This window comes from Notolabrus celidotus, chromosome 13 (assembly GCF_009762535.1).
Source record: "Notolabrus celidotus isolate fNotCel1 chromosome 13, fNotCel1.pri, whole genome shotgun sequence".
Taxonomy (NCBI): domain Eukaryota; kingdom Metazoa; phylum Chordata; class Actinopteri; order Labriformes; family Labridae; genus Notolabrus; species Notolabrus celidotus.
This window is the reverse complement of record NC_048284.1, coordinates 19,042,604-19,066,905: the sequence shown is the minus strand read 5'-3', so window position 1 is coordinate 19,066,905 and position 24,302 is coordinate 19,042,604. Positions and strand designations below refer to the sequence as shown.

The window sequence follows — 24,302 nt, the reverse complement described above, 5'->3', positions numbered from 1 at the left end:
GGTATGACACAATAGCAGACTGAAGATGTTTTACTTAAGAAGCAGCGTTCTTGGATTATCAAAATACCTTTAAAACAAACCGTTGTGACAGGCCCCACTTAAATCAGGTTTAATGAAGTTTCTCAGGAGTTTCTCAAAGAAAACCAGAGCTAGCAGATTTGTCTGGTTCCCAGGCAACAAAATGATCAGCACTTCTGTGTAACTTTTTGATATTGGGATGGACAGATGGGGAGATCACAGTGGCTTTGAGATGTGTTTGAAAGCTTGATTGTTAAAAAATGAAATGTATACATAATGTAGACCAAAAAAAATGCTTGAAAGAGACACGGTAATGCAAACAGATGGACAGACAGGTACATAAAGGCTGTATATATGTTAAGATTCGCTGATTAATTTAGAGACCATGTGTCTAATCACATTGTCAGCATCTCTTTATTCATTGTTATTGTTTTGTAAGATAGTATCTGTCCTCCCTCCCTCTCTCCCTTCCTCCCTCCTTGTTACCTCCCTCCCTTCCTCTTTCTGCCCTCCTGCCCTCTTGCACTCTGTTATTTGTACAACACCTCAGAGGAAATGTTGATTTTAATCACCAGGCATAATTAATTACAATCCTCCCTTGTTAAGAAAATAAAAGCCTCACAGCCACATTGTAATTGGCAGCAATGTAATTTGTGGTCTACTGTAGGCGAGCTCTGATGTGTGTGTGCATGCCATGCGGGTGAGGATGTAGTATTTCGGTGTGGATTAGTGTGTAAAAAGCCTTTGTGTGTGTATGTTAGGTGACATTTTTATTTAGTTTTGTTCGAATAACATGGAATGAAAATTATCAGGCAGCCCTTGTCTTCCATACCCTTGAAATTTGACAGATTATGAATAAATGTGGTGATAAAACTTTAGCTCCAACAGCTAGAAGTCGCTCAGTATTCATGATGGCAAGGCAGTATTAGTGACGAACAGGCTCTGGGTTGCCGTTTACATCCAGTGATGGATTTGAGAGCTTGAGATTGCATTGAGAGCTTTTTTACAGGTAGTTAAGATTCCATTTCTGTTTCCAAATGACCTCCATTTCCAGAGGGTCCTGAGCTTCAGCTTTACTCATTTATTGCCCAATCCCCCTCATAAAGCGCCTCAGTACACCACCAAGCATGAATCAGCTGTGCTGCCAGTTATTTGCATTTGCTGCTACTAATAAATAAGATGCTCACCTGAATTTCTGTCTCAGAATCGATGGTATTATATAAAATGTGGGTACAGCTTAATTTATGGAACCATTAGTGGGTTCATATATTTAAGGAGCCTTAAGGAAGTTAGATTGTCTGACTAATAACTAAGTAATGCTGTTAGTTAAGTAGTTAAAGTTAAAACGTATATAACAAATATTTTTTCTGTACTTATCCTACAAAAATTTGGTTTGTTTGTGTCTTATATCTATTACAGTATGCTGTTCAGTATACTTGAATAATTAATTAGGTTATACTTGTTATACTTGAATAGCATGTAGGATTCAGACTTCTGAAAAACGTATATACTCTTTAGGTGCATTTTGACCAAGAGTTCCGGGGTCTTTTGGCCCCCAGAACTACTTTCTCCGGAACTAAAAGGTTCCTGTGCCCCCATTGTTGTCTGCATTTTGTTGGCTGAAGTCCCGGGTAGATTGTGAAAATCAGGCCAGTGAGGTATGGAGGAAAAAAAATATATTAAATAATATTTGGAAATCTTAATAACTAACTAAACTAGTATGCATTCCCAGGAACTCCCTCTGTGTTTCAACAATTGTGTAAACTCCACAAACACAGTTACGTTCAACCAAAAGTCCCAGGACCTTTGAAAAGTACTACCCCTTGAGCAGGGGCTTTTCAGGGGGGAGATTATCTACCCCTGAACTAAATTTAGACCCTGGTTCCTCCGGTCGAAACGCATGTAGTTCAGGGGTTAAGTCCTGCGGTGGAAGAAGCCTTTTCATTGCCTTCACAAACTCTGAAAGCTTCTCAGACAATCAAAGACTTCTGTGGATGTCGATCTCTATCTACAGATTCTACATACAATTTTAGAATCTGTGCTCAGGGGTCTGGATTCTCAGCATGGAAAGTGTTCTGGTTTTCACTTATAGCATGTTTATATACTTAGAAGTGTTGACCAGTCATGCATCAACAGGCTTTTATGGATGCAGAAAAAATGGTGCATACGGAGAGCAAAAGCAGACAGAAAACTGTCCATTGGAATGTCATCCAGGCTCCCACTGGCGGCAATCTCACAGCTATTTATTTATTTTTACACACAGACACCTGTATCCAAGTGCAGCTAACAATCCATTCCTGATAAAAACAAATTCAAATTGAGTAACAAATCTGCTGGCTCCGCTTCTCCTCTTAACAGACCTGACTAAGCTTGTTATTTTACAGTTTACTAATCTGCATCATGGTGTTATTTTGGCAAACTTCAAACCCATAAATTAAAGAGAAATGGTTCTTTTTGGTGTACTACCAGTGGAGAAAGCAAGAGTGAAGCCTCTGTTTGATTTAACATCTCCTGTTAAACTAAAACTCAAAAGAAACAGATGAACGAGCCCTACAACAGAGGAGGTAATAGAACAAGAAATGATGGCATTTACGTATGCAATGCAAACGCAGCTTGGAAAAGAAGTCTTGGCTTGAAGTCATTAAACACTTACTACTTGGTACACGGGCACAACCAAGAAGTTGGCATCTGCTCCCAAAAGGCATACCGTCCACATGACGTCCGGCTGCCTCCTCGGTTTCTTTTAGATTGTCCTCTGCACCACCGATCTACTCCATACAGCAGTTCATTTAAAGTGCAGCGCTTATGCCCGCTGCTCTCCAGTGCGCACTCTGATAGACCTGCACAAGGTGCACCTGATGAGACACCTCCTGTCCTTCAGGGTAGACGCTGTTAACAGCTGATTCCTCATTTATTAACAGATTTATATTACAACCTTTGCCAAGCCTGAATTATTGATCTGTTTATTTATTTAACTATTTATCTATCTCTTTATTTATTCTGCATAGCAGCATTACGTTACGTTTTAGTCTTACTAAATAGATACTTATTTTCATAAACTCACCTAGGATAAAGTTGTAGATTGTATTTATAGTCATTTTAATATATTAAAGCCTAGGTAATTATAATTAGTTAATTTTTCTACTGTTATTTATTTTATTTTTACAGTTTGACTTGACAATCGTCATCACAGAACAGTAGATGACGACTGCCAGTGTGTCCCTAGATTGATCCAGTGTAAATGCATTCAAGGCCAGTACTTGATATGGGAAATTTGCTGAATCTACACTCAGTCTTTGCATTATAATTTTGCCTCATGGCCAGTCAAGCAATTAACATTGCGTACCTCCTGTTGTTGCTGCAAAAGTAGCAGATGGTGCTTTATTCACTTTGGACCAACAATGACCCACACAGCATGAAGCAACTTGCCTGGCAGCTTTCTATTGGGACTCTTTAGCCAATATGTAATAGATAAAAATTTTATTCAGAGGCTGTTTAATTCAGTGGTATACCACACTTTTGTAGACGCAACCTGAGGTTAGCATGTAATCCTTGAGTCAAGAAGAGTTCCAATCCAATGCATGCTCTTTTATGCATTTTTGGGCATTATTTAAAGAAAATAAATCACATTACTTGGTGATAGAGAATCATGTAATGTTGCTTTAAACAAATTTTTTTGATAATAAGACATTTGAGTTTTAGAGAACAGATGTTCAGGATGTCTTATGTAGCCAGAGCTTCCTGCACAGAGAAAAGTGTTTGCACATTTTTCTAATAACAAAGCCTCATTACAGAGCTTCCCTTTCACTGACAATAACAGTTTGAATGAGAGGGAGAATTTACAGGTTTATTCACATACAGTTTATAGTGTCTAAAATATAAATTAGACTGTATACAGACCTTTATACTAATGAAATATTGCCAGGCTTTACATAGATATCCAGTCATATAAATCTGATCACACCACCAAGGCTGGAACTGTGTTTTATGAGCCTTGCTGCAAGAGATATATGTTTGTGTGTGTGCTGAGAATGCGTGTGTTTTTGTGTGTGTGTGTGTGACGGGGCCTGTCTCTGCAGCAGCCTTGCCTTGGCAGGTCGTAGTTTTCCCCTCAGAAATCAGCCGCTCTCTGAACTGTAAAATCACACTAGAAGCCAACCTTTGAGAAGAAAATTAATTACTTTCCCTCCGCCTCTGCCTTCGACTCCCCTCATTTTTTTCCACATTAACCCTCCCTTGTTCCTTTTCACTCTCTTTTCTTACACTCTCTTTTCTCGATTTCTCTCCTCTTCACACCACTTTGAAAAAAGTTTTGCCACAGGTGATGTTTTTTTTAGTATAAAGTGCCATTACACACGAAGCCTTGTTCCTATCTTCATGCTTTGTTTGAAGTCTGAAGCTGTTGATATCCGTAGATTGAGTGTGTGTGATTGCTCAGTTTATTCACAGCTCTGTTTTGGCAGGAACATCTTGCCCACAAACTCTACTGCAATCATTACATTGTCAAGTTTTGCTACCACAATTGAGAGAGTGATTCATCCAAAACTCAAATGCGACTCTCCTTGTTCTGCCGAAGAAGCCATGGTAATAGATTGCCGCAATCCACCCCTCAGTCAATGATTCTGGCATTTATTGTCATATTCATTCAAAGCACTGCATGGGTAGAGGGATTTGGAAGAAATAGATGAACACTCCACCCTGAACACTGATCTCTTTACCTGACTTTCTTTCTCAGTGACCTAGAGATATCTAAATATCAACATCTTAATGCAGGTCTTTTGCTATCTTTGTTCTTACATCGATTGATCTTTCTCACCTTTCCCTTTTCTCCCCACTCTCTCTGTCTCAGCTTCAGATAGAAGATGTGGAGAACGAGGGGAAAAGGTACACCCTCTTCCAGGAGCTGCTGGAAGCTGCTCAAAAGTGGGAGGATTTCCAGCAACTAATGCTCCTTTTACAAGCATGGCCACCCATGATGAAAGAGGATGTGTAAGTCAAAGTCTTTTTTTTTCAAGGTTCGAGAAACAGTTAAACATCCAGAAATCAGGCTCATCCATGTTGTAGTTAAAAAGAGAATTGATACCTTTCTCATTGAAGTAGACATTAAGCTACTGCCAGCAGCCAGTTCGCCTAGCTTAGCTTAGACTGGGAACTGATTGAGAGAAGGCTAGCCTGTCTCTATCTAAAGTTACACAGACATTTAAAGGGCAATAATGAACATTAACATGTCAGTAGTTTACTCCACACACAAAAACATATTTGGATAAACGAGGCCTATAATAAATGGACATTTTGCCAGATGTTTCCTTGCTGATAGAAAAATGCTGATTCCCTTTTAACAGATTCTGCATAGTAGTTCAAGATTCCAGACAAAGACACAGCATCTGTAGAAGTTGCATTTTTTGTGTGTCAGCTAACAACCCTCTGTTAAAAATCAGCTCCAAACACCAACTTCATTCTAACTTTTTGAAGGCACTATGAAGAGTTTTCATGTTGTATTGATGGTTAAGCCTGATTTATACTTCTGCATCGAATCGACGGCGTAGCCTACTCCAGGGGTCCACGTAGCTCCCGTACCTACGCAGAGGCCTATGCACGTAGCTGACGTGCACCTCCTTCAAGATGTAACTACCCGTAGAATTGACGCAGGCCGCAAGCCCTATGATTGGTTTGCTCGGCGGCATTGTGTTTCCCCACATTTACAACACTTACGGGATCCCCGTTCATCGGCCGCACAACGGCCATGTATTTCATCTCCTCCTCTCTATTCTTCCCTGTAATCATGTCTGTATGATATACAGCAACATGTATCAGCTGTAGATTAACATAATACGCTCTAATTCGATGTGGAAAAGTAAACAGAGATCGTAGCTAGGCTCGAAGCAGGCAACCGGCTGTCAGAGAGACCGCACTGCCCTCAGGCGTTTCGGCGGAGAATTTCTGCGCGACATGAACACATCGACGCACAAGTATGTGGTGCTCATGTCTGCATCAGCCCCTGCTGCGTAGGGGTGACGCAGAAGTATAAATCAGCCTTTACCCCTTTGGATGGAATTGTTCCAGTAAGAGGACTACATTTCCAATGAGCACAACAACCCATTGTTGTAGAGATGTTGCTCTTCCCAAAGCAAAATAACCAATCTTTTTGCCGACTGTCTCATTTTACTCTGCTCATGAAGAGGCATTGGTATAAAAGTGACGCTATTTCAAAATCAGGGAGGAAAAGCTCCTTACAGTGCCTTTAAGCTGCTAGTCAGACTGTAAGCAAAAGTTACACATGGAGAAGAAAGTCTTGGAAATAATTATCACTAATGTCTGGCTTCTCCAGAAGCCCTTAGATGTTGAACCTTCAGCCTGTATCGTTGTCACATGATAGTTCTGAGATTAGCTTGATCACTTTTCCAGTTTTCATTCTTTCCATGAAATAAACATAAAATATAAATATCTTGCTTTTGCAAGTTTTCTGCAGAATACCAACCCTGTAACAGCCAGTTTACTTTTCTCTGTTGAACTCTTTCCCTCATTGGCAGCCTCTCTGCATTTTCAATGAATGTCTGCTATAGATTGATTTTTCAAACTAAGTAATGTTTCACTTTGTGTGGTCAAGCAGCCTCTCTAAATAACTGATAGTGATGATATTTTAAGACTGAACAGTCAACCACAGACTCTTATGACAGATGTTATGCTGTATTTTGGCTGTTGACAAAATCTGGGACACGTCATCATTTCACTGGGCAGCTTCTGTGCAATACAGAAGCAGACAATAGTCCCTTTAATGGCTCAGGTGCATTTTATTGCACATAGACTTTTAGAGTTAGAAATAAAAAGTAGGCATCTTAACAAAGCTTCAGGCTCCGAGCTGCTTGTTCCAGCCAGCGTGTTATGAGCCTCAGCAAGTGTTGGCTTTATTATCGATAAGTACCTAATGACGTGATTGCTCTTCTGCTGCTCCATTGTTCTTGATTAAAAGTGAGCGCTGCTCTGAGGGCCGCCGAGACAATACAGGGGTTATGTAGTCGAGCTTTTCCTTCCAACTCAATCAAATCAGACTGCGTTTCAAACAATTTCACTCGGCAATTTGAAGTGGAGTTCTTCTCCAGTAGTTGTGAGAAACTCACAAGGGCATTCACAGAGCTGTGTGTAAGTCAGCTTTATGGACTCTGAGGACTTTGTTGGTTTTTTTAATGAACTAGATTTTATGTGTTGATTAACAATGCATCACTTTTAGAGCCAGTGCAACTTGCCTGATGGGATCCTTGCTCTATCAGTCTGAAATATACATTACACCAGGATCAGAATACACTTAGTTTGTTTATATGGTGTACTGATGAGACTAGGAGGATAATTGTCCTGATTTGACTTCACTTACTACCTGAACTCTTTATGTGAAAGTGCATGAAGGGTCACACAGACTATAAAAATGATGACTGTCATCAACAGTGGTGCTACTTACCATGTTGTGGCTAGTCTTCTGAACAAACACCTTTAAAATAAATCAAACAAAGGCAGATAATATGAAGTTTTTTTACTATCAAAAAACAAATATTAGCTGTGAAACACCGTCCTGTATAGATCCAAGGAGCTGCAAAAGCTATGGAACCAAAGTCATGAATGTCCTGAGGAGCCACAATTTTGCATTTTAACCACATCTAAAGATATGTGAATGTTTGCAAATCAAGACTGTGTTTACACTGAATGCAATTTGAATTAATCTCAGGACAAAATGACATAAACAGTCAATGCCAAAATGCATAGTTGGAATGAATTTTGGCATGAATTTGTAGCATTTCACAACTGAAAATATGGGAGGACGCACAACTCACACTCTAGCATGAGTTTTACTTTCAGCTTGAGCGACAAATTGGCTGAATGCTTTGCCAGACAAAGCAAATCAGGAGTGAGAATTGCCTGACTGGGGTTCCATTTTGGCTCAGTTGAAGCCTGCCCCTATCCACAGTGGCTACAATCCTCATCACAGCCATCACAGATTCACCTCCCAGCCTTGACTCTTTGCGTTGCTATATGTCTTCCCTTGCTCTCTGCTCCCAAAGTCATTTCCCTGACGTACTGGGATGTATCGGAAATGATTGATCTCTGTTCAACAAGGTAACAGTTTAGCAGACAGACCTGACAAAACTTGCATGCCTTTTGTAAGCCAGGGTGCAGCCTCTGTGTGACTTAATTTTTACAGTGAAACTGAGACTCACCAGAAACAGATGAATGGGTGAGAGTGAGTTTCTGTCAAGGATATATCTTTTAGGGACTGTAAAGAATCAAGAAGCAAATATTTGTTGTTATCATTTCAGAGGGGGAAACTTTTACTTCAGATTTAAACCAACACAAATGATGTGCATTCAAACTTGTGCATGAACGCAACACAAATATTTATATCTAATTATCTTAGGCTATGTTCACACTGCAGGCAAAAGTGGCCCAAATCATTTAGACCACTTCCATATGTGGTCCTGAATCAGATACAGATCTGATTTTTTACAATGCGACCTCAGTGTGAACGGCCATGGCGGATTTGATGCACATATGATACTTTCACTTTATAGCGACACGTCCTAATTCTGCACGGCGGTACCCTTGCAAAAATGTAGGATAGCAACGATGGAGCACCTCAATTGAGTGTCCTGCCGAAGGAGTCTTGGGGAGAGCCGCTGACAGATGTCATTGAAAGTTTCCCTCGACATCCGGAAGTTTTGAATAAACTCTGTCTCTGTGAAACTATTAACGTCACAGACCCACCTCTCCTGACTCCGTGTCTGCATCCACATAGACCTTACAATCATATTTGCGGCCACAGCTCCGCAAAAAGCTGAAACAAGCAATTGGCTCTCTTTTTCTTTATACTTGACCTCCTCCGCACCTGGTCAATCATTCTCTGGCTCCCACTGCACAAAAACTTTGTAACAAAGGCGAAAATGCTGACTTCCTCCATGTTTACGTTTGTGAAACAGCTGCATGTGAAAAAAAATCGGATCTGAGCAAAAAATTGGATTGGAATTGAGCATTAAGCCTTGCAGTGTGAACGTAGCCTTAGTATTCAAAACACATCTTAATAATGGATTGAATTAATTTCCTTTATTGTCCTTTCAATATACTGTAGTTTGATATCTGAGCGTATTTAGTGAAGCAAGCATTATCATGAAAACAATCAAGTTACCACTCTCTCTTTCTCCTATTACCAATTCCACTAAATTCCACTGAAGTTGTACACAAGGCATAGCAGGCACAGTGACTGTGTTTAACCACCAGCAAAATCAATCACAGCCATCTCTAGCCGATAGCCCCTAGGACAGCAGAAACATCACCTCTGGGTCAAAATGTGTGAAGTTCCTGAAACGGTTCTTGGTTTCCTGGAAAAGCTCTTAATGTGGAAACAGACGAGGTACAGGATCAATTTTCCCTTCTGCACAGGATAAAAGGCACTACTTTTTGTATGCACCTCCTGTTGTCCATGTCTTTCAGGCTGACCTTGTGTGTCAGATACGACTTAAAATAAAATGCTTATCCTGAAGGTCAAAGGTGCTTTTAAGGTTCAAAACATTGTAGAAAATGTTGTGTAAGAGTGAAAAAGATGAAAAGAATAAAGTGTGAAAATGTATTCATTATTGTGTTCATACTGGTCAGCAGCGCTGTGTTAAGCCAGCATATCTTCTTGCTTTTCTTCTGTTAAACTGAGAAGCAGTCTGAGACACAGGATTAGGTTTAGATGACACAGTTGCTTCGAGTTCGACCGCGGATTTCACAGACACTCTACTGACTTTGAAGCGTAAACAGCTGTAGTCAAAGCATCACTGCAGGGACGACTGGCTGTAATCAGCTCTCTTAACTGCACACTGAGCTGTTGTATTGTGTAACGGATTTATATGCAGGCATAATGCTGAGTACAAACCGGGCTTCTGATTATGGATTTTGTTTCTTCTTCTCTCTTTAGTCCTCCTCATTTAAATTGCTCAAGTTAATTTGCTGCAGAATGCATAAATACGCTAACTGCTAAATGCTGTAATGTGGTGCTTTGAAGAAAGGAGGCCTGAAATTTTGGTCTGATCTGGGCTCATTGTGCGTTTTACACCATAGGCAGCCATAATTTGGGATACAAAACTCAGAATAACTTAACCTTCAAATGCCTCGTTGAAGATGTTCTGTTAAAACTTGAGGCCTTAATCTCTCGCGTGTGAGACCTTAACTGTAATTCTGACTCAGCATTAAATCCTGGTTCCACTGGAGCTGAGTTTATGTCCATAGACTGCAGATTTGGTTCTGTAAGGACTACAAGAAGCTGTTCTGGGAGTTATATTGAGTTGCAATCTAAAAAAGCTTATCCTTAAGTCCATTCCCACAAACTGAGTCATGATTCAAAGCACGAAAGGAGGCTTGCTGTGACTCACATTGCACCCCGTGACAGCTTTTGGCAAAAGCACAGACACTTCCAAAGCCTGGTAAAAGAACAGGAAGCAGCAACGTGCCAGCAGCACAACTGGGCTCTGTTTGCCTCCTTGGACGCATCATGGGAAGGTGAAGCAGCTTGTCAGGACAAGACACCCGGGTAGCTGGATGGAGAGATGCCTTTATTCTACTGACAGGCACACACGAGGGGCCCTTCTGTCCTCCCTGCTGTCTCTTCACCTCTATTCTATCCTCTTTTTCTGGCTTCCATGCTCTTCCAATCACATTTAACCTCCTCCTCCTTGAGCACTTACTCTACCACATCTACCTTTATCATGTGAAGGAAACACAGCACACGTTTCCTGTCGAACAGCTCTGCTCTTCTCCTCCTTTTCCTTGTCTATCGGTTTATTATTTAAAGAACTGCTTGTCTTGTTAATCACAAAGCAAACTAGCTGCTCTTGCACGTCTAAATGTGCATCCTTCACCTTTTATTCTCCCCTCTATACATTTCATTAATATTTATAGCTTGCAAAAAATGTGGTTTGAATCTCTTCTTGAGCTTTGTACTAGAGTGTGGCTCGACCTGAACTCAATGCACTTCACAAAAAATAGAACAGTGAGTTTGTGTTACCACAAATAAATCACTCAGTTGTAGCTACGATGATAATCCCGCCATAGTTGTTTGCAGCAGACCCAAAACATCCCACAGTCTGCACCCTGCACCCTGCATCCTCATGTCCATGCGAGTCTAAATGTCAGGTCTTCTTGCTGTCGTGTCTCATCAGAACATTTTACACTTCACATTAGTGATGTGCGGATCGATACTGAAATATCGATACTTCCAATACCAGACCTTTATTCTCAAATCAAAATATCGATACTTGTGATACTTCACTCATTTGAGGCAATGTATATCATTAACAGGAACACAGTGGAAAGTAACTAAACCATTGAGATCTTGTCTAAATGATACGCGGTTGGTGGGAACTACTTTTTCTTCCGCCTGGGTAAGTGCATAATGCGTCAGTCAGTCTCAGTCCGTAGACACAATGGCAGAGCGTAAACGGAGTCATGTGTGGAGTTATTTCAGCTCCACAAACAGCCAAGACGTGGTTTGTGATGTTTGCGGAAAAAATTGTTAGGAGTTGTGGCAACACAACAAACCTTGTGAAACACCTCAGGTTAAAGCACAACACAGAATACTAGGCATTTATGATGAGGCGGACAGAAGAGGAGAGCAAAGTGTCAGGTGCTGCTGCTAGGGCAAGACGGACTTCTCTGGCGGAGTCCTTCGGTGCTGCAGGCAGGAACTTCCAGGTACAGAGGGAGAAAATGTGAAGCTTTAAGCTGCGCTAAGCATGTTGCTGTTGTTCAAATTAATAAATATGGTTAGGAAATAAGTAATGAAATAAATGCATGTTTCGACAAATAGCTGCATGAGTTCAGCTTGGAGTAATAATATGTGAATCACTGAGATAATCTCACATAGGCAAAAAAACCTACATTTATTCAGGTAAGGTCCATATACTTATGAGTTTCAAATAAATAAATAAATAACTCAGAAATACACTACTTTTTTTAGATTTAACAGACACATTAGGTGTATTTGCACAGAGTATCAGTATCGGATAGGTATTGCCGATACCAGCCTGAATTTTACTCAGTATCAGATCGGAAAGGTAATTGGTTGGGTCGAACATCACTACTTCACATTTACCTTCATTGTTATCTGCACTGACGGCTGAATCAAAATGCTGCCGTACCATTAACTTTCTTGAAAAGTTTCAGTAGTTTCAAACTTTTGTTTGATGTCCTCCGGCCTTATTGCATGAGTATTAAACCCATGTTAGCCAATTGCGGATTTATAGACTCTGATAATTAATGGACGTAGTATCCGTGACGTAGCCCATCTGTTTCTCAAGCACTGGTTTGAAGCCAATTGTTGGAAAGTGCCAAATTTGAAATTCTGAACAGTGCACTGATAGAGAAATTAGCTATTCAGACCAAAACTGTTTTTTTAACCAGGCTATAATCGTCTTTTTTGAATGGGTGTGTTCCTCATAGGCTTCATATTTTAAGACTGGTTTCCACTTGAATTATATAGATAAACAAATCTTAACAATGAACAGGATGTTGCAAAGCCACACATAAACAGTTCTTTTTACACTTTGATTTCACTCAAAATAACTCTACCAAGTCCATCCTAGTTAAGTAGTTCAAAATGAAATGTTGACTGACTAATGGTTGCCAATGTGACCAAAAACAACCAGAGCAAGGTTTATACATTTTAAGCCCCAACCTGACTCTCCAGGGTGCAACATACCTGAGTCTGCTATCCAACAGATATGGCAAGGTACAGTGGCCTTGAAGTGCCAAAAACAACAACATTAACTTCTCTGATGTGACAGGATTGTTTCTGATTGGGCTAACGCACTATCCAGAATCTAATGTCGCTGTGTCGTCTGATTGGCTGTTTTGCTTTCCTTTTTGACATCGTGTTTCCTGATTTCCTGTCTTGTTGTTGTGTTTTGGGATTTGTTGTTGTGTTTTGCATTTCAGGGCCACCGTAGCAAGGCCTTATGTCTGCATTAATAGCTACAACCTCCATCACCACAAGCATGAGCAATGTAGACAGCCTCTTGTAAGGCACTTACTCCCTGCTATGCTAATTATAATAATACTAATAAAATGAATAATTTAAACAGAATCCATCCGTCAACCAAGATCTAATTAACAGATAATGAGTCATTTTGGGGTTTCCATCTCTTCATATGTGTTAATAAAGATCCATGAAGGTCGTATTGCCTTAGCGTTGCTGGCATTTGCAGGCCTTGGTGGGAGCTAATCGGTCACCCTGGGGGCAGAAGCACAGGGTCTTGAAGACCTCATAAAGGAGCGTGTCAACAAAATGTATGCGAACGCTGGCAGCTGTCTCCTGATGTTTACAGAGCGATAGAAGGAGAGGGAGAGAGAGGGGGGAAAAAGGCAGGATGTAGGTGTTTAATATTTACTGCAGGAGGATTATGGTCAGACATCTTTCCTCCTTACTCACTTTACATGTCAACGTCAGAATTTATTAGATCCTCTGCAAACCTCTTGATACTTCTGTCTGCTCTCATTTGAGCTGACGCTGTTATTTCAATGTGAGGTTGTGTTTGTATCATTCATAATGTACATGTTGTCAGAACAAATGTGTAAATAACATTGCAGTGGTTTTATATGTTATAATATTGTTTCTGTTTTCTAAGCTGTATGTTCAGGCCTTCTTCTGTACCACTAAACACACTTACTCTCAAAGCATGTGTATTTCAGCAGAAGATTACACACAAAATTAAGCTTCCATAGATATTCAAAGGTCTGTCTTTCCTCTCTGTCTTCAGGGCACAGTCGGAGCATAACCCCTGGGTACTGCTGACCTCGGCTCTGCTGACCCGCTGCCAGGGGCCAGAGGTCAAATTAGACCTGGGTCAGCAGGTTGTCAGCATGGTGCGATCCCTCTATAACACCAAACACAAGCTTCCTGCACAGGTAATCCGCTGACAACACTTCTTTTTAACTGCTTTTGTTGTTTTTTCTTCGCTGTGATCTGAAAATCAAGTCAAATTATAGAACACAGCAGTTCTCCATTTTTATAATGACTGACGATGACTGGCTGAAACTGTGAAAAAGTAAAATCAGGAAACAGGAAAATGATGCGGTTTTATGCAACACATCAGTGATGGGGGAGAAAAAACACTCACTGTATTAGAACACATTGGAATATGTATTTCATTAATTTCTAGTTCTACTTACTAAACTTCAAAAGGAAAGACTTTTATTTTCATACTTCAAAACTAATCTGACAGATATTGTTTCTAGTTCTAGAACAGCTTGACATTTAAGTCAATCAAATATGATTTGCTGTTTTAGATTCCAATCCAAACAGTATGTAATATATTGGAAATAAGATACACATCTAATACAAATACTTTGGCTTTGGGTCTCACCAATACCAAGTACCAACAATAAATCAGTGTTAAATTAAGAATCTCTTACATCATATTTCTGTCTGTGTGGATGACACTGCGGATCATGTATGTATGAGGCAACCTCAGGCTTTTCTGACCTTGTTAAACAAAATGCAATAAATAAACACATTTGAATAAACTTAATGAATAATTATCACAATCTACCCCACAGTCTGTCTCCAATTTGCAATGGCATCACTCACACTCTGCTGTGATGTTTAACCTTCTATGAATACGAGCCATATGTTTGTGGGTATGTGCTAAAGCAGACGAAGATACACACTCCCATGTTGCCCAAGGCTTTTTTCATGTTGCTTGAATTCTGTCTCAAAATCACACACACTTAAGTAAGCCGAATATACTGTTGATCAAGTATTGCCTCGATGGCATTTGAAGGCACTGGTACGGTGGCCCTGAAGTTAAAATCACAACGGCAATTCAAAAAACACTACGGCAAATTATAAAAAACTCTACGGCAATTCAGAAAACACAACGGCAATTCAAAAAACACTACGGCAAATTATAAAAAACACAACGGCAATTCAGAAAACACAATGGCAAATCAGAAAACACAATGGAAATTATAAAAAACACAACGGCAATTCAGAAAACACAACGGCAAATCAGAAAACACAATGGCAAATTATAAAAAACACAACGGCAATTCAGAAAACACAATGGCAAATCAGAAAACACAATGGAAATTATAAAAAACACAACGGCAATTCAGAAAACACAACGGCAAATCAGAAAACACAATGGCAAATTATAAAAAACACAACGGCAATTCAGAAAACACAACGGCAATTCAGAAAAACACTACGGCAATTCAGAAAACACAACGGCAATTCAGAAAAAAAACCCTGCCAAGTTGGTTATAATAAACAGAATAATAATACATTCATTTAATGTAAAAAAAAAACGTTTGCCTGATCACATTACCATCTATAATGTGACCTGTATCTGATTCCAGTGTGAACTGTTTGCGGCTCCAAACTGCCCCACATGCGCAAAAGAACAGTAACAATGACGTCACATGCAGCTGTTTCACAAACGTAAACATGGAGGAAGTCAGCATTGTCACCGTTATTACAAAGTTTTTGTGCAGTGGGAGCCGGAGAATGAGTGACCAGGTGCGGAGGAGGTCAATTATAAAGAAAAAGCGAGCCAAATTTCTTGTTTTGGCTTTTTGCGGAGCTGTGGCCGCAAATATGATTGAAAGGTCTATGTGGATGCGGACACAGAGTGAGGAGTGGTGGGTCTGTGACGTTAATAGCTTCACAGAGACAGGGTTTATTCAAAACTTCCGGATGTCGAGCGCAACTTTCAATTACATCTGTCAGCGGCTCTCCCCAAGACTCCTTCGGCAGGACACTCAATTGAGGCGCTCCATCGTTGCTATCCTCCATTTTTGCAAGGCTACCGCCGTGCAGAATTGTGACGTGTCGCTATAAAGTGAAAGTGAAATGTGCGTCAAATCCACCTTGGCCATTCACACTGAGGTCACATTGAAAAAAATCTGATCTGTATCTGATTCAGGACCACATATGGAAGTGGTCTAAAGATTTGAGTGTTCACACTGCCTCTAAAAAATCTGAACTGGTCACTTGACCCCCCAAAAAAATCTGATTTGGGCCACTTTTTTATGCAGTGTGAACATAGCCTAAGTGAACCAGAATCAGACCAATATCTGATAAGGATTGAATCAGTGCGTCCCTAAATATGTCACTCTGTCTTTTCATTTTTTGAGGTTCACTTTTTCACTTGGATCACGGTCAAACTGTGGTTGCAGGGTAGCTGATATGTTCTGAACTCTTTAAATATCAGCCTCAAAACACTGCAACTTCTTATCTCTAAATTAAGGGGCTTCGACCTGTTACAAAGTACACACAAGGGAATGGCACCTCTAGTAAAATATCTGAACACTTCTATCACAGTGCAATACAAGACGAGAGGGAGAACTGATATTTTGAATCAAAGTAAATCTAGCTTTAACACATTTTTATATGCATCTCTTATCACCATTGTTGTAAAAAATTAAGGAGGAAGCGTGTTTTGTATTCAGTGTAACCTCAACGCAGTACTATCGCTTCACACCATATTTTAATACAGGAGCTCAACGCTATTAAGGCTGTAACCCGCAGCAACACGTTAGCATCAGCTCAATGCTTTCTGCAATGTACTGTAGGCGCGAGCCGCTCTTTGATATCTGACGGCCCCTAATGCTATTCATGCCCTGCTGAGCACCATGGAAGTGGTATGCCTAATGCCTTTCTGTATGTCTAGCGCCAGCTGACTGTGATATTAGTTTAGAGCTAATGCTATTCAGTGTGAATAGCCTAGTGTCTGCCTGGCTGTCTAATATTAGTGTGGGAAGGGGGTGGGAGGTGGAGAAGGAGGCCTTTTACTCTGTTCTGAACAGCTTTAATTTGAATCTGCTGGAATGAAACCGCCGGAGCATGGGGGAGTCAGATTGCATTGTGATATCCATATATTACCGGAGAGGACTGCAAAAAGGACTATGTTTGTATGTGTGTGTGTGTGCGCGCGTGTTTGTGTGTAGACCTTTTAAAAAGTATTATGTTCCTGCGTGTCTGTACAGTATATGCACATCGATTAACCTTCAGTGTTCCTCGCCTACTCTCTCCCCTCTGTCTCCTGCTCTCCCCTTTTATTCTCCCCTGCTCCTTCTTACTCTGTCTTCTGATTACCTTTCCCTTTTTTAATTCCACTTTCACTTTCATATCTCCCCTCTCCTCTTTTCATCCATTCATCGGCACATCCATCCATTGATCTAACCCCCCTCCCTCCTTTTTCTCTCTACCTCTCCAGTGTATCAGACAAATATCCAGCCTGCTGCTCCAGAACCAGCCGAGCCTCCAGCAGCCTGCACTCAAACTGATGGCTGAGAGCAGTGATGAGCACTTGCTGCAGCTGACTCTGGATCAGATCAACAGCATGACCTCCGTAAGTGTTATCATTACAGTGTGCACAGACCTTTTTCACATGCAGACTGAGTTGAGCCCTCTAAAGTACTGCAGTGTGAATGAGAAGAGTCGTTCAGCCTTCAAATTCATTCAAACTTTCCTTTAAAACTTCAATAATACAACTCTTCAGAGTTCAAGGTGGTGTCTTCAGATTTCTTGATTTAAAGCTGGGGTTGGTAGTCAGATTTAGATACACTTTTTGTTATACTGGATAAAATGATCTTTATGTCTCGATGGCAATCAATACATAATGTGTTCTTTGAAAAGAGCGGAAAAAAGCTGCTATCTACAGCCGGAGTAAACCTGGGAAAACACCAACCAATTTCCATTTTTGGGGTCCGAAATTATGAAACCAAACAAATCCCGTCCTGCAATTCTGCCCGCCTCCTGCGCGTACATTTCCCGGCGTTCACTCCCCGTCCCCTGCCTCCGCTTCCCCTGACTCTACTTACTGCCCCTCTCGCTCGACCTTGGGCCTGTCCCCTCTGACCTGATGAGGCGCTTTGCTCAGGACTGTAGTCCGGATCAGAGTCTAAAAAGCTCTCACCACGGGGGCTCTGACAAGCAAAAGAATTAATGACATTTAGTAAGTCCTACATAAAATGTAGATGTACTGTAGCATCCGTCCGGACGCTGTAGGGATGACGAGCCGATTCGTGAACACGTTGATCTTTAATAACCGGTCACTGTCGGCCGTGATCATGACAACCAACGAAGCAACAATCAATGGTTGAATGAATGAAGAACTTCTCTTCTTGTCTCTCCTCTCTCCTGCTCGCACACTCTACACCTCTCCTGATGCCTTCACTGACTGTCAACACTGTAGGAATTAAGAACATCTTCACTGCACACGTTTAACAAACAGTAGAACTGTTACAGTTTTATATGTATTATAACTTTTCTCCTGATATCGTGTCACCAGTACAACTGGATAATGCTAGCATGACAGTTGTGTACTAACAATAGCCATGTTTGTTTGTGTTTTTAACTTTCACTATGATAATGTTTTGGTGAGGACCGGTTTTGAATCAGTCACGATCATATCGTCGCAAGCCAGCGGCGCTCATGCATGTGAGCGGGGGGGAGGGGTTAGACGGAGTCCTGAGGAAATGCTACATTCAAATTCATGCTAGTTTTCCATGACTACAAGCCCTAGCTTTTATCAGACCAACAAGTTAGAAACAATTGTTTCCATTTGTAGATAGACCTCTACATAAGAAGAGGCTTTTGCACAAACAACAAATGTACAAACAACTTATAGCTGCAACTAAGTAGAGTTGAAAACCTAGAATGAGAAAATAACTTGTCGATACATTTCTTTAAAAAGTGGAGTCTACAGTAGAAACTTTTCTCAAGTAATTCTGGTTATCGAGTGGTCCCGTGGTTCCCAATTATAATGCCTATTTTTAGTCCGTAAATAAGAACACTTTTAACATTTATTTTTCTGTATATCAGAGGGATGAGTCTTGGTAGAGAGGACATGACATCAAAAATTGCATTCAATTCAATGCATGCAAACAGACTGATCAATGCTGTTCTCGTGTTGAAAATATTTCCCCCCTTCAACCTCATCCTGCCATGTGATGCTCCTGAAATTTCAGTTCCTCCAATCTCTTCACTTTGTCTCACAGGACCTTTCTCATCTCAGTTTGTGATTACATTCTGTGCAAATTGAAGACGTGATGAAGCAGTCTAGTTAAAAATGTACAAAATCTTTTCACTGACATAAGATAAGAATGTAGTAGAATAATCTAAACAGTCAAAAAAGCCAACGTTCATACACTCCCTAACTGTCCCCCTGTTTTGGGAAGCCACAATCAGATAAGAGTAATAGTTTAGGACTGTGTGGGCCGCTCTCTGCTGTTTTCCAATCAGATAAGCAGTAGTCACAAAGTAGGCCTCTCAGACCCAGCAGACCCTGTCTTTGTTCCCGGATCAGATAAACGAAAGCCTCTCTATTAAGCGACAGAGCCCCCATTAAATGAAACGTTCAAGCTCCTATATCGGTACACCTTAGCAACACGCTGCTTTTATCCCAAAGAGAACAGAGAGCAGGGCAGAGGGAGGCGGGGTTCTAAAGGGGGTAAGAGAAAAGATGTGTAATTTAGATGCAGGGGTGAGGAAATCAAAGATGGGGGAGGATGTGTGGTGAGAGAGATAAATAGGATGGAGAGTGGTAAAAAATATAGAACAAATGTATTAAAATGTTAAGTTAGAGAAATATGGGGGTAAAAGGGACGGAGTGGAGTGTACAGTCTGGACGGAGAAGGGATGAAATAGCGGGACAGATAAATCAGAGAGGGTTAAAGGGGGGAGGGGTGTATGAATGGAGTACGACAGGTAGTGTGTCACGCTGCTGTGGGGAATTATCTTGCCTCTGAATGAACAGGGTTATGTTCAGTGCAGCACAGAACAGTGTTCATCTGGAGATAACATCTGCAGAGACAGAGAGAAATTGTCTTACATCTGAGACATCTGATAAAACATGAGTGTGTGTTCATCTGTCGTGCGTCTCTTCTCTTTGTCTTTTCGTGTGTGTGTGTGTGTGTGAGAGAGTGAGAGAGAGAGAGAGAGAGAGACAGAGAGAGAGAGAGAGAGAGACAGAGACAGAGACAGAGACAGAGAGAGAGAGCATTTCCCTGTGTGATAGTACCAAGACTTCATTCTTTCTCAACTGATTTATTTTGAGTACAGTGCTTCTGTTTGCTCCTGAGTGATTTATATTATCATGAAGACTCAGCCCACTCGCTGTACTGAACCCCTGCTACCCCCAAGCTAGAACAATAGGTAAATTTGTATTTTCTATGTTATGTATTTCAGGCATTAACACTAGATTCTGACTGATACTGTTGGCGTGTCTGGAGATTTATGAAATTACAGCGTTGTATGTAAATGTATCTCTCTTAATGAAGAGACGCACTAATTGTTTCTGCTGCGGTGGGATCACTGCAGGTGTCTGATAAACTTGAAAATACTCTCAACCCACCTGCTATTAATCAGACTTTTATCTAAGTAAACATTTTGACCATGTGGTTGAGTCACATTAGAGGATAATGTGATCTGGCAGCTCACTTACAGTAAAGTCAACAACAGTCAAAGTAACTTAAGTGTTCCACTGACTTCTCTGGATGCATGGTTGACAGGTGTCTGTTAAAGTATAAGGTTGTCCCAATCTTCTTGCTCCAGAACCTTTAAAAGCAAGATTCACTAACTGGAGTCAAACTCAACTACACATGTGCAGCTCTTCATACTGTAATCATTAAGGCCGGGTCTAGTTTTGTACCTTATCGATTAAAACTCTAAGTTTCTCTTGTTTATGAACCAAACTTCTACCTCAGCCCTTCAGAAGGAACAGTGCCACTTACCCTATAGTCACACCACTTTGCATTTGTTTTTAGTGCACCTGAGGAGATGATGCATTTCTTGTTATACCCATTTGACATAAATCCTTTAAACATGCTTGCTCTTTAAATTCAATTATGCTTTTGTCTTTGATTTCTTTGAGTTTTACTTAGTTTCCTTTGTTGGTTTGATTTATTCATGGTATTGTCTCCACACTCACATTTCAAATTGTTTCCTGCTGTAATTACATTGCTACCTGTCACTTTCTCTCTTTCAACATGTTTTTTGTGGCTTTGTTCTCTGTTGTGAATGCATAGCACCTGTTTTTTCTTTCTTTGTTTTGGAAAATTGCTTTATTTTCTATACAAAGTTATTATTATTGCTGTTGATAAAGGATTTTAAGAGCCTAAAAGTTGTCAGGGCTGAAACAACTTTTATTGTTGTGTCATTTGTGAGGAAAGCGATTTGAAAAAGTGTTCTATGGGCGCTGTTGGTCTAGCGGTCTAAAGGCTTATTTATACTTCTGCGTCAAATCGACGGCATAGCCTAAGCCAGGGGTCAGTGTAGCTTCCGTACCTACGCTGAGCCCAACGCACGTAGCTGACATGCACTTCCTCCAAAATGTAACTATGCGCAGAATCGATGCTGACCGCAAGCCCTGTAATTGGTCCGCTCGGCGGCATTGTGTTTCCCGCATTTACAGCACTTCCAGGATCCCGGACATCGGCCGCTCATCGGCCGTGTATTTCATCTCCTCACCTCTTTTCTTCATGTAATCATGTCTGTATGATAAACAGAAACATTTATCAGCTGTAGATTAACATAACCCACTCTGAATCGCTGTGGAAAAGTAAACGGAGATAGTAGCGGGGCTGGAAGCAGGCGACCGGCTATCAGAGAGACCACACCGCCCTCAAGCGTTTCGGCGGAGAATTGCTGCACAAACACATCGAAGCACAAGTATGTGGCGCTCATGTCCGCATCAGCCCCTGCAGTGTAGGGGTGACGCAGAAGTATAAATCAGCCTTAAGCGAGCATCCCATAGGCTCATCTCCCGGCCTCTTCAATTTTCATCATGTCTTCCCCCATTCTCTACTCCCCACATTTTATGTCTCTCTCCAGTTTTCCTGTCCAATAAAGGGAAAAATGCCAAAAAACACAACTTAAAAAAAAAAGAAAGAAAGAAAAAGTGTCCTACCCCACATGTGTTAGACTCAAGCTGCATCGTATTAAAAGAAAAGCAGCCAATAAGGAAGTGCAAAAAACTAAGGTTAGATAATATCTTCTTAAACCTGGCTCTTAAAGGCAAGGAGTCTCTATTAAGCCCCGTATGAAAGTGCCCATATTAGCAGCAGAATCAAACATGATGACAGCCTTGTACAAAAGGGGTTTTGGTCTTAATGGCTCATTTCCTTATTCACAACAATTGAACTTGAGGTGATTTTTTTATACATCGAATCCTTATTGATTATTTCAAGGTGAGTGAGTTCATAGACAGGTTGGATGTGATGTGGCCTGCCTCAACTCCACCTCAACATATTGACATTCATTGTTGAATGATTCTATTTTGGGTGTCTTCTTTTTTTTGTTAGCTCACTTTAGTTATCCATTCTTCACCAATAGGCTGGCAACATTCAATCTAATCAGGTGCTTTTGAATGGCATATTCTCTTAAAAAAAAAAATGTCCTGACAGCTCAGTTGACAAGCCAAAAGTAACACTTTATGTCATCAGAATTAAAATATCACCGAAGCACCTCGAGTTTGAGTAACCACCTACAAGCGAAGCATACAGGTGCAGCTAAACAGACTGATGTTAGCAGGCAGCCGTGTCACAAAAACCGACAGAGTATTTTGGAGTGTGTGAGTCGCCACCAAGAGGCAACCTCCGGTCTAAAAATATGAGTCCAATGCGGAAGTGCGAAAAACTGTAGTTCATTGAGGATCCGCTTGAGGTTGGCTCTGGAAGTACCGGAAGTCACATACACATGAATGGGAAAAAGCTGATCTTTACAGCAGAAATAAACATGTTTACAGCCTGGTACAAATGACGAGTGTAGTCTGGATAGCTCAATTCTCAATCGGCACACACTGTACGGGGGTGAATTTGTTTCTAACCCGGCAATTTCGAAGATATTGCGATTACGAGTCTTCCCATGAGAGACACAGCTGACTGCGGGAACACTGTAGCTGTTGGCTAGGAGGCTCAAAGTCCGTCTCTTTACGTCACAATCACTCGACAGCAGCAATATTGTTGCCGCCGACGATTGGCCTCAAAACAACGCTTCAGAAACAGATGGGTGACGTCACGGATACTATGTCCATATTTTGTACAGTCTATGGTCGCCACAGACCTGTGGGGAATCTAAATCATTGCACATGCTCTCCTGCATATTTCTTAATATTTAACAGTGTAGTCCTTCAGAGAAAAAAACACTGTTTCAAAGAATGAGCACTTTAAAGCTGTCTCCTACCTCTAAGCCATGGTTTCAGATCACACATTTCTTTGAGTAATACATTTAAAAGTCAGTTATTAGTTTCTCAAACTGAGACTGATGTAATAATTGCTTTACAATAATAAAATTGACTTTTTTTAGCTGTTTTGAAACACAAAATTATGGAATTTTAAACATGCCAACTATCGAAAAATGAAGCGATTAAACATGGTTGAAAAAAATGTATTGATTGATTGCCCAATTCTTAGCAAACTAACCCTTTAGGTTGCTCAGATTGTTCTAAAGTTAAATTTTACAAGCACAATATTCCCATCATGACCATAGCTGGAGCTGAAGTTCTTTCATCAGATCTACAAACAGACTAACCAGCTGCTAGCCATTAGCAGATCAGAAGAATTTATCGTATCGAGGGAGGATCAGGAATAATTAATTATGGTTCATCTTTGACTTGCACATATTTTACTACAGAGTTTACTGTGCAGGCGTCAGTCTTTAAGGATTGTTCACCCTTTTGTCCAAGCTTTTTAACTCCGACTTACCACACTGAAAATAATTAATCATCTGAAGTTTCACCCGTCATTTGAATATGTGCCTTTTCATGTCTTAATTAACTAACCTGAGGTTGAGCTCAGGCACAATGCATCATATTTATCAGCTCTGCAAAGCACAATGCTGTTGATTAAGTACATGAAGATGACATGCCACTCTGAGTGATTGGCAGCCCTTATCTTCATGCACTACCCAACAGTTGTGAGTGTTTCCTGGTATCTGTTGCCACAGATTACTTTGCACATTGTTTTCCCCAGTATCAACACTGTTTTTTCTTCCTCCATAAATGAGATACCCCTGAGATCACAATGGGAAAAAAAAGATTAATTCTGAAGATTACTTTTTAATTAAAACAGTGTTATAGAAAACCACTTGACATAGGAAGTAAATGAGAAAAAGTAATTTGTTTGGCTTCAGTTTGAGATATGTTTTCACTTTACCTCCCATTTACTGAGTCTTGCCTCGCTGCAGTGGAGACCACAGTGGGCGTAGTAAAACAGAGGGAGGAAAGAAAGGAGTGGGAGTAGAGGATATGAGTTGAGAGGGA

At 40.7% G+C, this 24,302-nt stretch overlaps 1 protein-coding gene across 1 annotated transcript in view; it reads left to right on the top strand.

Annotated features, from left to right (window-relative positions):
- The window catches only part of nbas (NBAS subunit of NRZ tethering complex), a 253,161-nt gene that overhangs the window by 214,888 nt on the left and 13,971 nt on the right, over nt 1–24,302 (top strand). Inside the window, 3 exon segments of the mRNA XM_034700252.1 lie at nt 4,868–5,007; nt 13,797–13,944; nt 17,256–17,390. Coding sequence (XP_034556143.1) covers nt 4,868–5,007; nt 13,797–13,944; nt 17,256–17,390 — 423 coding nt within the window.